Below are 13,466 nucleotides of genomic sequence, written 5' to 3'. Positions count from 1 at the left end.
AATTGCGACTCTACTTTGTCTCTGTATTGACGCTTAGCTTGTTTGATTGCCTTGCGGAGGGAATAGCTACACTGTTTGTATTCGGTCATGTTTCCGGTAGCCTTGCCATGATTAAAAGCAGTGGTTCGCGCGCTTTCAGTTTTGCACAAATGCTGCCATCAATCCACGGTTTCTGGTTGGGGAAGGTTTTAATATTCACCGTGGGTTCCACATCACCGATGCACTTGCTAATAAACTCGCTCACCGAGTCAGCGTATACATCAATGTTATGGTCTGAGGCTACCCGGAACATATCCCAGTCCACGTGATCTGAGCGCTGACCACAGGTTCACCTATCAACAATGTGACATAATAATGAAATGCTGACCACAGGTTCACCTATCAACAATTTAGTATTTTTTATTTTATTTAACCTTTACTTAACTAGGCAAGTCGGTTAAGAACAAACTGTTATTGACAATGACGGCCAAACCAGGACGACGCTGGGCCAGTTGTGCGCCGACCCCTAAGGGGACTCCCAACTATTATGTGACATAATAAAAATAGGAGTAAATACGTTAAGAATAATACAAAATAGCTCAATGGAATAAAAAATATAGTCAATTTAGAAGAGCAAACAAAAGTGAGGAATTACACAGAAATATACATTGACTATACATTAAAAACACATGAAATACACATTAAATAGCAAAGTTGAGAGGCAGCCTGCAAAATGCATGCCCTACCCAGCGTCGCCATCTTGCACTGTGTGTGTGTGTGTGTGTGTGTGTGTGTGTGTGTGGTGTGCATTCATCTGTGTGCGTTACAGCAGGTCTTGCTCCACCCAGACAGTCTTCTTCTGTTCCTCCTGGATTCTGTCTTTCACCACTCTGATGAGGTCATCAGGCCCAGCCCATTCCTCAGGCTCCAGACACGCATAGAGACACGGAACACTCTCCAGCTCTCGCTCTCTGCTCCGACACACTCTGACAAACTCCTCCTCACTGTCCACACGCAGGGGCAGCTTCCTGTTGGAGACAGAGGTCAGGGGTTAGAGGTGAGGGGTTAGGAACACTCTCCAGCTCTCTCTCTCTGCTCCGACACACTCTGACAAACTCCTCCTCACTGTCCACACGCAGGGGCAGCTTCCTGTTGGAGACAGAGGTCAGGGGTTAGAGGTGAGGGGTTAGGAACACTCTCCAGCTCTCTCTCTCTGCTCCGACACACTCTGACAAACTCCTCCTCACTGTCCACACGAAGAGGCAGCTTCCTGTTGGAGACAGAGGTCAGGGGTTAGAGGTGAGGGGTTAGGAACACTCTCCAGCTCTCTCTCTCTGCTCCGACACACTCTGACAAACTCCTCCTCACTGTCCACACGAAGAGGCAGCTTCCTGTTGGAGACAGAGGTCAGGGGTTAGAGGTGAGGGGTTAGGAACACTCTCCAGCTCTCTCTCTCTGCTCCGACACACTCTGACAAACTCCTCCTCACTGTCCACACGAAGAGGCAGCTTCCTGTTGGAGACAGAGGTCAGGGGTTAGAGGTGAGGGGTTAGGAACACTCTCCAGCTCTCTCTCTCTGCTCCGACACACTCTGACAAACTCCTCCTCACTGTCCACACGAAGAGGCAGCTTCCTGTTGGAGACAGAGGTCAGGGGTTAGAGGTGAGGGGTTAGGAACACTCTCCAGCTCTCTCTCTCTGCTCCGACACACTCTGACAAACTCCTCCTCACTGTCCACACGCAGGGGCAGCTTCCTGTTGGAGACAGAGGTCAGGGGTTAGAGGTGAGGGGTTAGGAACACTCTCCAGCTCTCTCTCTCTGCTCCGACACACTCTGACAAACTCCTCCTCACTGTCCACACGAAGAGGCAGCTTCCTGTTGGAGACAGAGGTCAGGGGTTAGAGGTGAGGGGTTAGGAACACTCTCCAGCTCTCTCTCTCTGCTCCGACACACTCTGACAAACTCCTCCTCACTGTCCACACGAAGAGGCAGCTTCCTGTTGGAGACAGAGGTCAGGGGTTAGAGGTGAGGGGTTAGGAACACTCTCCAGCTCTCTCTCTCTGCTCCGACACACTCTGACAAACTCCTCCTCACTGTCCACACGAAGAGGCAGCTTCCTGTTGGAGACAGAGGTCAGGGGTTAGAGGTGAGGGGTTAGGAACACTCTCCAGCTCTCTCTCTCTGCTCCGACACACTCTGACAAACTCCTCCTCACTGTCCACACGAAGAGGCAGCTTCCTGTTGGAGACAGAGGTCAGGGGTTAGAGGTGAGGGGTTAGGAACACTCTCCAGCTCTCTCTCTCTGCTCCGACACACTCTGACAAACTCCTCCTCACTGTCCACACGAAGAGGCAGCTTCCTGTTGGAGACAGAGGTCAGGGGTTAGAGGTGAGGGGTTAGGAACACTCTCCAGCTCTCTCTCTCTGCTCCGACACACTCTGACAAACTCCTCCTCACTGTCCACACGAAGAGGCAGCTTCCTGTTGGAGACAGAGGTCAGGGGTTAGAGGTGAGGGGTTAGGAACACTCTCCAGCTCTCTCTCTCTGCTCCGACACACTCTGACAAACTCCTCCTCACTGTCCACACGAAGAGGCAGCTTCCTGTTGGAGACAGAGGTCAGGGGTTAGAGGTCAGAGTACCTTAGCTTCCTGATGTTCTTGTCACAGATCTTGATGTGGATGATGATTGGGTAGATCTCTCTCCTCAGCAGGTCTTTAACACAGCTTACGTCAGCCTCCATCAAACAGTGTTTACCCTGCACACAACAGACCTTGGTTCAAATACTATTTCAAATATCTTAATTACATTCACATACATTTCCAAATGAACAAATTGAACAAGTAGTTGAATATTGGAATGTACTTGGAAATACACTTGGAAAGTATTGGCATATATTTGAAAATACTAAAATACACTGATTTAAATCCACAGGTTTCTGGAAGGCTTCCCATGTGCTCCCTCTCTAGAAAGGTGGTGACCCCTGAGTAATGATCTCCTGATCTCTAAACTGTCTTGTCACTCAGGTTTCTGGAAGGCTGCCCATGTGCTCCCTCTCTAGAAAGGTGGTGACCCCTGAGTAATGATCTCCTGATCTCTAAACTGTCTTGTCACTCAGGTTTCTGGAAGGCTGCCCATGTGCTCCCTCTCTAGAAAGGTGGTGACCCCTGAGTAATGATCTCCTGATCTCTAAACTGTCTTGTCACTCAGGTTTCTGGAAGGCTGCCCATGTGCTCCCTCTCTAGAAAGGTGTTGACCCCTGAGTAATGATCTCCTGATCTCTAAACTGTCTTGTCACTCAGGTTTCTGGAAGGCTGCCCATGTGCTCCCTCTCTAGAAAGGTGGCGACCCCTGAGTAATGATCTCCTGATCTCTAAACTGTCTTGTCACTCAGGTTTCTGAAAGGCTGCCCATGTGCTCCCTCTCTAGAAAGGTGGTGACCCCTGAGTAATGATCTCCTGATCTCTAAACTGTCTTGTCACTCAGGTTTCTGGAAGGCTGCCCATGTGTTCCCTCTCTAGAAAGGTGGTGACCCCTGAGTAATGATCTCCTGATCTCTAAACTGTCTTGTCACTCAGGTTTCTGGAAGGCTGCCCATGTGCTCCCTCTAGAAAGGTGGTGACCCCTGAGTAATGATCTCCTGATCTCTAAACGGTCTTGTCACTCAGGTTTCTGGAAGGCTGCCCATGTGCTCCCTCTCTAGAAAGGTGTTGACCCCTGAGTAATGATCTCCTGATCTCTAAACGGTCTTGTCACTCAGGTTTCTGGAAGGCTGCCCATGTGCTCCCTCTCTAGAAAGGTGGTGACCCCTGAGTAATGATCTCCTGATCTCTAAACTGTCTTGTCACTCAGGTTTCTGGAAGGCTGCCCATGTGCTCCCTCTCTAGAAAGGTGTTGACCCCTGAGTAATGATCTCCTGATCTCTAAACTGTCTTGTCACTCAGGTTTCTGGAAGGCTGCCCATGTGCTCCCTCTCTAGAAAGGTGGTGACCCCTGAGTAATGATCTCCTGATCTCTAAACTGTCTTGTCACTCAGGTTTCTGGAAGGCTGCCCATGTGCTCCCTCTCTAGAAAGGTGGTGACCCCTGAGTAATGATCTCCTGATCTCTAAACTGTCTTGTCACTCAGGTTTCTGGAAGGCTGCCCATGTGCTCCCTCTCTAGAAAGGTGGTGACCCCTGAGTAATGATCTCCTGATCTCTAAACGGTCTTGTCACTCAGGTTTCTGGAAGGCTGCCCATGTGCTCCCTCTCTAGAAAGGTGGTGACCCCTGAGTAATGATCTCCTGATCTCTAAACTGTCTTGTCACTCAGGTTTCTGGAAGGCTGCCCATGTGCTCCCTCTCTAGAAAGGTGGTGACCCCTGAGTAATGATCTCCTGATCTCTAAACTGTCTTGTCACTCAGGTTTCTGGAAGGCTGCCCATGTGCTCCCTCTCTAGAAAGGTGTTGACCCCTGAGTAATGATCTCCTGGATCTCTAAACTGTTCTTGTCACTCAGGTTTCTGGAAGGCTGCCCATGTGCTCCCTCTCTAGAAAGGTGGCGACCCCTGAGTAATGATCTCCTGATCTCTAAACTGTCTTGTCACTCAGGTTTCTGGAAGGCTGCCCATGTGCTCCCTCTCTAGAAAGGTGGTGACCCCTGAGTAATGATCTCCTGATCTCTAAACTGTCTTGTCACTCAGGTTTCTGGAAGGCTGCCCATGTGCTCCCTCTCTAGAAAGGTGGTGACCCCTGAGTAATGATCTCCTGATCTCTAAACTGTCTTGTCACTCAGGTTTCTGGAAGGCTGCCCATGTGCTCCCTCTCTAGAAAGGTGGTGACCCCTGAGTAATGATCTCCTGATCTCTAAACGGTCTTGTCACTCAGGTTTCTGGAAGGCTGCCCATGTGCTCCCTCTCTAGAAAGGTGGTGACCCCTGAGTAATGATCTCCTGATCTCTAAACTGTCTTGTCACTCAGGTTTCTGGAAGGCTGCCCATGTGCTCCCTCTCTAGAAAGGTGGTGACCCCTGAGTAATGATCTCCTGATCTCTAAACTGTCTTGTCACTCAGGTTTCTGGAAGGCTGCCCATGTGCTCCCTCTCTAGAAAGGTGGTGACCCCTGAGTAATGATCTCCTGATCTCTAAACTGTCTTGTCACTCAGGTTTCTGGAAGGCTGCCCATGTGCTCCCTCTCTAGAAAGGTGGTGACCCCTGAGTAATGATCTCCTGATCTCTAAACTGTCTTGTCACTCAGGTTTCTGGAAGGCTGCCCATGTGCTCCCTCTCTAGAAAGGTGGTGACCCCTGAGTAATGATCTCCTGATCTCTAAACTGTCTTGTCACTCAGGTTTCTGGAAGGCTGCCCATGTGCTCCCTCTCTAGAAAGGTGTTGACCCCTGAGTAATGATCTCCTGATCTCTAAACGGTCTTGTCACTCAGGTTTCTGGAAGGCTGCCCATGTGCTCCCTCTCTAGAAAGGTGGTGACCCCTGAGTAATGATCTCCTGATCTCTAAACTGTCTTGTCACTCAGGTTTCTGGAAGGCTGCCCATGTGCTCCCTCTCTAGAAAGGTGTTGACCCCTGAGTAATGATCTCCTGGTCTCTAAACTGCCTTGTCACTCAGGTTTCTGGAAGGCTGCCCATGTGCTCCCTCTCTAGAAAGGTGGTGACCCCTGAGTAATGATCTCCTGATCTCTAAACGGTCTTGTCACTCAGGTTTCTGGAAGGCTGCCCATGTGTTCCCTCTCTAGAAAGGTGGTGACCCCTGAGTAATGATCTCCTGATCTCTAAACTGTCTTGTCACTCAGGTTTCTGGAAGGCTGCCCATGTGCTCCCTCTAGAAAGGTGGTGACCCCTGAGTAATGATCTCCTGATCTCTAAACGGTCTTGTCACTCAGGTTTCTGGAAGGCTGCCCATGTGCTCCCTCTCTAGAAAGGTGTTGACCCCTGAGTAATGATCTCCTGATCTCTAAACGGTCTTGTCACTCAGGTTTCTGGAAGGCTGCCCATGTGCTCCCTCTCTAGAAAGGTGGTGACCCCTGAGTAATGATCTCCTGATCTCTAAACTGTCTTGTCACTCAGGTTTCTGGAAGGCTGCCCATGTGCTCCCTCTCTAGAAAGGTGTTGACCCCTGAGTAATGATCTCCTGGTCTCTAAACTGCCTTGTCACTCAGGTTTCTGGAAGGCTGCCCATGTGCTCCCTCTCTAGAAAGGTGGCGACCCCTGAGTAATGATCTCCTGATCTCTAAACTGTCTTGTCACTCAGGTTTCTGAAAGGCTGCCCATGTGCTCCCTCTCTAGAAAGGTGGTGACCCCTGAGTAATGATCTCCTGATCTCTAAACTGTCTTGTCACTCAGGTTTCTGGAAGGCTGCCCATGTGTTCCCTCTCTAGAAAGGTGGTGACCCCTGAGTAATGATCTCCTGATCTCTAAACTGTCTTGTCACTCAGGTTTCTGGAAGGCTGCCCATGTGCTCCCTCTAGAAAGGTGGTGACCCCTGAGTAATGATCTCCTGATCTCTAAACGGTCTTGTCACTCAGGTTTCTGGAAGGCTGCCCATGTGCTCCCTCTCTAGAAAGGTGTTGACCCCTGAGTAATGATCTCCTGATCTCTAAACGGTCTTGTCACTCAGGTTTCTGGAAGGCTGCCCATGTGCTCCCTCTCTAGAAAGGTGTTGACCCCTGAGTAATGATCTCCTGATCTCTAAACGGTCTTGTCACTCAGGTTTCTGGAAGGCTGCCCATGTGCTCCCTCTCTAGAAAGGTGGTGACCCCTGAGTAATGATCTCCTGATCTCTAAACTGTCTTGTCACTCAGGTTTCTGGAAGGCTGCCCATGTGCTCCCTCTCTAGAAAGGTGTTGACCCCTGAGTAATGATCTCCTGGTCTCTAAACTGCCTTGTCACTCAGGTTTCTGGAAGGCTGCCCATGTGCTCCCTCTCTAGAAAGGTGGCGACCCCTGAGTAATGATCTCCTGATCTCTAAACTGTCTTGTCACTCAGGTTTCTGAAAGGCTGCCCATGTGCTCCCTCTCTAGAAAGGTGGTGACCCCTGAGTAATGATCTCCTGATCTCTAAACTGTCTTGTCACTCAGGTTTCTGGAAGGCTGCCCATGTGTTCCCTCTCTAGAAAGGTGGTGACCCCTGAGTAATGATCTCCTGATCTCTAAACTGTCTTGTCACTCAGGTTTCTGGAAGGCTGCCCATGTGCTCCCTCTAGAAAGGTGGTGACCCCTGAGTAATGATCTCCTGATCTCTAAACGGTCTTGTCACTCAGGTTTCTGGAAGGCTGCCCATGTGCTCCCTCTCTAGAAAGGTGTTGACCCCTGAGTAATGATCTCCTGATCTCTAAACGGTCTTGTCACTCAGGTTTCTGGAAGGCTGCCCATGTGCTCCCTCTCTAGAAAGGTGGTGACCCCTGAGTAATGATCTCCTGATCTCTAAACTGTCTTGTCACTCAGGTTTCTGGAAGGCTGCCCATGTGCTCCCTCTCTAGAAAGGTGTTGACCCCTGAGTAATGATCTCCTGATCTCTAAACTGTCTTGTCACTCAGGTTTCTGGAAGGCTGCCCATGTGCTCCCTCTCTAGAAAGGTGGTGACCCCTGAGTAATGATCTCCTGATCTCTAAACTTGCTTGTCACTCAGGTTTCTGGAAGGCTGCCCATGTGTTCCCTCTCTAGAAAGGTGGTGACCCCTGAGTAATGATCTCCTGATCTCTAAACTGTCTTGTCACTCAGGTTTCTGGAAGGCTGCCCATGTGCTCCCTCTCTAGAAAGGTGGTGACCCCTGAGTAATGATCTCCTGATCTCTAAACGGTCTTGTCACTCAGGTTTCTGGAAGGCTGCCCATGTGCTCCCTCTCTAGAAAGGTGTTGACCCCTGAGTAATGATCTCCTGATCTCTAAACGGTCTTGTCACTCAGGTTTCTGGAAGGCTGCCCATGTGCTCCCTCTCTAGAAAGGTGGTGACCCCTGAGTAATGATCTCCTGATCTCTAAACTGTCTTGTCACTCAGGTTTCTGGAAGGCTGCCCATGTGCTCCCTCTCTAGAAAGGTGTTGACCCCTGAGTAATGATCTCCTGATCTCTAAACTGTCCTTGTCACTCAGGTTTCTGGAAGGCTGCCCATGTGCTCCCTCTCTAGAAAGGTGGTGACCCCTGAGTAATGATCTCCTGATCTCTAAACGGTCTTGTCACTCAGGTTTCTGGAAGGCTGCCCATGTGCTTCCCTCTCTAGAAAGGTGGTGACCCCTGAGTAATGATCTCCTGATCTCTAAACTGTCTTGTCACTCAGGTTTCTGGAAGGCTGCCCATGTGCTCCCTCTAGAAAGGTGGTGACCCCTGAGTAATGATCTCCTGATCTCTAAACGGTCTTGTCACTCAGGTTTCTGGAAGGCTGCCCATGTGCTCCCTCTCTAGAAAGGTGTTGACCCCTGAGTAATGATCTCCTGATCTCTAAACGGTCTTGTCACTCAGGTTTCTGGAAGGCTGCCCATGTGCTCCCTCTCTAGAAAGGTGGTGACCCCTGAGTAATGATCTCCTGATCTCTAAACTGTCTTGTCACTCAGGTTTCTGGAAGGCTGCCCATGTGCTCCCTCTCTAGAAAGGTGTTGACCCCTGAGTAATGATCTCCTGATCTCTAAACTGTCTTGTCACTCAGGTTTCTGGAAGGCTGCCCATGTGCTCCCTCTCTAGAAAGGTGGTGACCCCTGAGTAATGATCTCCTGATCTCTAAACTGTCTTGTCACTCAGGTTTCTGGAAGGCTGCCCATGTGTTCCCTCTCTAGAAAGGTGGTGACCCCTGAGTAATGATCTCCTGATCTCTAAACTGTCTTGTCACTCAGGTTTCTGGAAGGCTGCCCATGTGCTCCCTCTCTAGAAAGGTGGTGACCCCTGAGTAATGATCTCCTGATCTCTAAACGGTCTTGTCACTCAGGTTTCTGGAAGGCTGCCCATGTGCTCCCTCTCTAGAAAGGTGTTGACCCCTGAGTAATGATCTCCTGATCTCTAAACGGTCTTGTCACTCAGGTTTCTGGAAGGCTGCCCATGTGCTCCCTCTCTAGAAAGGTGGTGACCCCTGAGTAATGATCTCCTGATCTCTAAACTGTCTTGTCACTCAGGTTTCTGGAAGGCTGCCCATGTGCTCCCTCTCTAGAAAGGTGTTGACCCCTGAGTAATGATCTCCTGATCTCTAAACTGTCTTGTCACTCAGGTTTCTGGAAGGCTGCCCATGTGCTCCCTCTCTAGAAAGGTGGTGACCCCTGAGTAATGATCTCCTGATCTCTAAACGGTCTTGTCACTCAGGTTTCTGGAAGGCTGCCCATGTGCTCCCTCTCTAGAAAGGTGGTGACCCCTGAGTAATGATCTCCTGATCTCTAAACTGTCTTGTCACTCAGGTTTCTGGAAGGCTGCCCATGTGCTCCCTCTCTAGAAAGGTGTTGACCCCTGAGTAATGATCTCCTGATCTCTAAACTGTCTTGTCACTCAGGTTTCTGGAAGGCTGCCCATGTGCTCCCTCTCTAGAAAGGTGGTGACCCCTGAGTAATGATCTCCTGATCTCTAAACTGTCTTGTCACTCAGGTTTCTGGAAGGCTGCCCATGTGCTCCCTCTCTAGAAAGGTGGTGACCCCTGAGTAATGATCTCCTGATCTCTAAACGGTCTTGTCACTCAGGTTTCTGGAAGGCTGCCCATGTGCTCCCTCTCTAGAAAGGTGTTGACCCCTGAGTAATGATCTCCTGATCTCTAAACTGTCTTGTCACTCAGGTTTCTGGAAGGCTGCCCATGTGCTCCCTCTCTAGAAAGGTGGCGACCCCTGAGTAATGATCTCCTGATCTCTAAACTGTCTTGTCACTCAGGTTTCTGGAAGGCTGCCCATGTGCTCCCTCTCTAGAAAGGTGTTGACCCCTGAGTAATGATCTCCTGATCTCTAAACTGTCTTGTCACTCAGGTTTCTGGAAGGCTGCCCATGTGCTCCCTCTCTAGAAAGGTGGTGACCCCTGAGTAATGATCTCCTGATCTCTAAACGGTCTTGTCACTCAGGTTTCTGGAAGGCTGCCCATGTGCTCCCTCTCTAGAAAGGTGTTGACCCCTGAGTAATGATCTCCTGATCTCTAAACTGTCTTGTCACTCAGGTTTCTGGAAGGCTGCCCATGTGCTCCCTCTCTAGAAAGGTGTTGACCCCTGAGTAATGATCTCCTGATCTCTAAACTGTCTTGTCACTCAGGTTTCTGGAAGGCTGCCCATGTGCTCCCTCTCTAGAAAGGTGGTGACCCCTGAGTAATGATCTCCTGATCTCTAAACGGTCTTGTCACTCAGGTTTCTGGAAGGCTGCCCATGTGCTCCCTCTCTAGAAAGGTGTTGACCCCTGAGTAATGATCTCCTGATCTCTAAACTGTCTTGTCACTCAGGTTTCTGGAAGGCTGCCCATGTGCTCCCTCTCTAGAAAGGTGGTGACCCCTGAGTAATGATCTCCTGATCTCTAAACGGTCTTGTCACTCAGGTTTCTGGAAGGCTGCCCATGTGCTCCCTCTCTAGAAAGGTGGTGACCCCTGAGTAATGATCTCCTGATCTCTAAACGGTCTTGTCACTCAGGTTTCTGGAAGGCTGCCCATGTGCTCCCTCTCTAGAAAGGTGTTGACCCCTGAGTAATGATCTCCTGATCTCTAAACTGTCTTGTCACTCAGGTTTCTGGAAGGCTGCCCATGTGCTCCCTCTCTAGAAAGGTGGCGACCCCTGAGTAATGATCTCCTGATCTCTAAACGGTCTTGTCACTCAGGTTTCTGGAAGGCTGCCCATGTGCTCCCTCTCTAGAAAGGTGTTGACCCCTGAGTAATGATCTCCTGATCTCTAAACTGTCTTGTCACTCAGGTTTCTGGAAGGCTGCCCATGTGCTCCCTCTCTAGAAAGGTGTTGACCCCTGAGTAATGATCTCCTGATCTCTAAACTGTCTTGTCACTCAGGTTTCTGGAAGGCTGCCCATGTGCTCCCTCTCTAGAAGGGTGGTGACCCCTGAGTAATGATCTCCTGATCTCTAAACGGTCTTGTCACTCAGGTTTCTGGAAGGCTGCCCATGTGCTCCCTCTCTAGAAAGGTGTTGACCCCTGAGTAATGATCTCCTGATCTCTAAACTGTCTTGTCACTCAGGTTTCTGGAAGGCTGCCCATGTGCTCCCTCTCTAGAAAGGTGGTGACCCCTGAGTAATGATCTCCTGATCTCTAAACTGTCTTGTCACTCAGGTTTCTGGAAGGCTGCCCATGTGCTCCCTCTCTAGAAAGGTGGCGACCCCTGAGTAATGATCTCCTGATCTCTAAACTGTCTTGTCACTCAGGTTTCTGGAAGGCTGCCCATGTGCTCCCTCTCTAGAAAGGTGTTGACCCCTGAGTAATGATCTCCTGATCTCTAAACTGTCTTGTCACTCAGGTTTCTGGAAGGCTGCCCATGTGCTCCCTCTCTAGAAAGGTGGCGACCCCTGAGTAATGATCTCCTGATCTCTAAACGGTCTTGTCACTCAGGTTTCTGGAAGGCTGCCCATGTGCTCCCTCTCTAGAAAGGTGTTGACCCCTGAGTAATGATCTCCTGATCTCTAAACTGTCTTGTCACTCAGGTTTCTGGAAGGCTGCCCATGTGCTCCCTCTCTAGAAAGGTGTTGACCCCTGAGTAATGATCTCCTGATCTCTAAACTGTCTTGTCACTCAGGTTTCTGGAAGGCTGCCCATGTGCTCCTTCTCTAGAAAGGTGTTGACCCCTGAGTAATGATCTCCTGATCTCTAAACTGTCTAGTGAATATTTTTGAATCTTCAATCAACACTCAGCTTAGATCTTTTCTAAGCTTCAAAATGTACTTCAATTGTGGCTGAACAAGGACGTGGTGAATATAAATCTCGCTGTTTGTTCTGTACATTGGCTGGTAGTCTACACTTGTTGTATTGATTTGACTTGATTCTATTGTTTTGTTTAGAAAGCCCTCTTGTGAAAACTTCCTCCATACCTTACTCCATTGTTAAATTAGGAGTCACCAGACCTGATCACAGGGATGGTTAACGACAGAATTATGGGAATCTGCTTTGATTTTTTGCACCCGTGTATGGAATTATCAAATTAAAACAAAATAAACATTTTGGTCGCATAGACATGTTTAGCAGATGTTATTGCAGAGCTCTCTGCACCTTGATGCTCCGGGGCCTCCAGGGCAGATCAAGTTGTTAATGGAGGACCTTAATGGAATGATCTGCAGAGCTCTCTGCACCTTGATGCTCCGGGGCCTCCAGGACAGATCAAGTTGTTAAACTACTGAACAACCGATTGGCACGTGTGTTTTTCTGTTGTTCATTAGAAAAGCAAGATTTCAGTCTTGGAGTTTTCCTGAACGATTCTGCGTTTGGTTAATGATGTTTGTCCCTCTGGAGCCACTGTAGGCGCAGAAGCCTATTTCACTCAAAAGAAATCCCCAGAATGAATCTAAGACAATTTAAGAAATCTGTTTTTAACAAAGGATGTTTTAGTTGCAAAATTGTACATCTAACTAAGGTGTTTGGTGCAGTATTTCTCAAGTTAAAAAAATGGGCGGCGTGTTGTTTTATGTAAAGAAAGTTGGAGCTGCTGGGCAGGTCTGTCTCACTGTCTATTAGGTAGAGAGCGACAGCTGTTCACCCCTGTCTCACTGTCTATTAGGTAGAGAGGGACAGCTGTTCACCCCTGTCTCACTGTCTATTAGGTAGAGAGCGACAGCTGTTCACCCCATGTTAGTGGGCAAATGAACATCGTCAAATCCAAACATTAATTTACCCGTTGTGACGCACGGATGTTCCACACTCTATGACCAGAAGACTTTATGACCAAAAGGATCCCATTTACACTTCGGGGATTTGTTGCTTTTTGTTTAAATGCAGTCGCTCTTTAAAATGGAGGACCTCATTGTAGAGGAATGTGTTTGCTTTTTAAATTGCTTGTATTATCGTATGGTTTTATGACGTTGTATTGGAAAAGAGGCCTTGGTCTCAATGGGACTCCCTGCTAAAATAAAGGTTCTACAAACTAGTACCTTGGCAGCGACGGCCTCTATGTTCTCAGGAGAGACAACCTCGAAGGTGTTGGGGTTTTTCTCTCTGGAGGAGATGATGGGGTCAATCCTCTGTCTCATTAAGAACTCTTCTTTAGTTAGGACATCTGGAACACACTACCTTTATTAATATAACTAAATACATTTAGTTAGGACATCTGGAACACACTACCTTTATTAATATAACTAAATAATATTAAACACACACAACCCGACCCGACCTGGTTTGCAGATGTTGAAGTCCATGGCTCCGCCCATGTTGAGTATCTTCTGTATAACGGTCCGGGCCAGACTGTTTGGACTGATCAGAACCGGCCTCTTCCTCTGGACCCGCTGGGGGGAGACCAGGCTGTACGGAACCAGGTTCACACTCCTACTCACATCACTGTATGGGTCTGCACAGTCTTCACACACACACACACACACACACACACACACACACATTGTAAAGGGTACAG

General features: G+C 49.0%; 1 protein-coding gene across 1 annotated transcript in view; it reads right to left on the bottom strand.

Annotated features, from left to right (window-relative positions):
* Window positions 1-1,741: 1,741 nt before the first annotated feature.
* Window positions 1,742-13,466, bottom strand: part of LOC120036239 (caspase recruitment domain-containing protein 11-like) — a 20,913-nt gene continuing 9,188 nt past the window's right edge. The window contains exons 4-7 of the mRNA XM_038982719.1: window positions 13,230-13,412; window positions 12,991-13,115; window positions 2,620-2,735; window positions 1,742-2,580 (exon numbers count right to left, since the gene is read on the bottom strand). Of these exons, the coding sequence (XP_038838647.1) occupies window positions 2,433-2,580; window positions 2,620-2,735; window positions 12,991-13,115; window positions 13,230-13,412 (572 nt within the window). The 3' untranslated portion in view covers window positions 1,742-2,432. The remainder of the gene's footprint in view (window positions 2,581-2,619; window positions 2,736-12,990; window positions 13,116-13,229; window positions 13,413-13,466) is intronic.

The sequence above is a fragment of the Salvelinus namaycush genome, unplaced genomic scaffold (assembly GCF_016432855.1).
Source record: "Salvelinus namaycush isolate Seneca unplaced genomic scaffold, SaNama_1.0 Scaffold1262, whole genome shotgun sequence".
NCBI classification, from domain to species: Eukaryota; Metazoa; Chordata; class Actinopteri; order Salmoniformes; family Salmonidae; genus Salvelinus; species Salvelinus namaycush.
The sequence above is the reverse complement of the archived record's forward strand: the minus strand, read 5'-3'. Positions and strand labels throughout refer to the sequence as shown.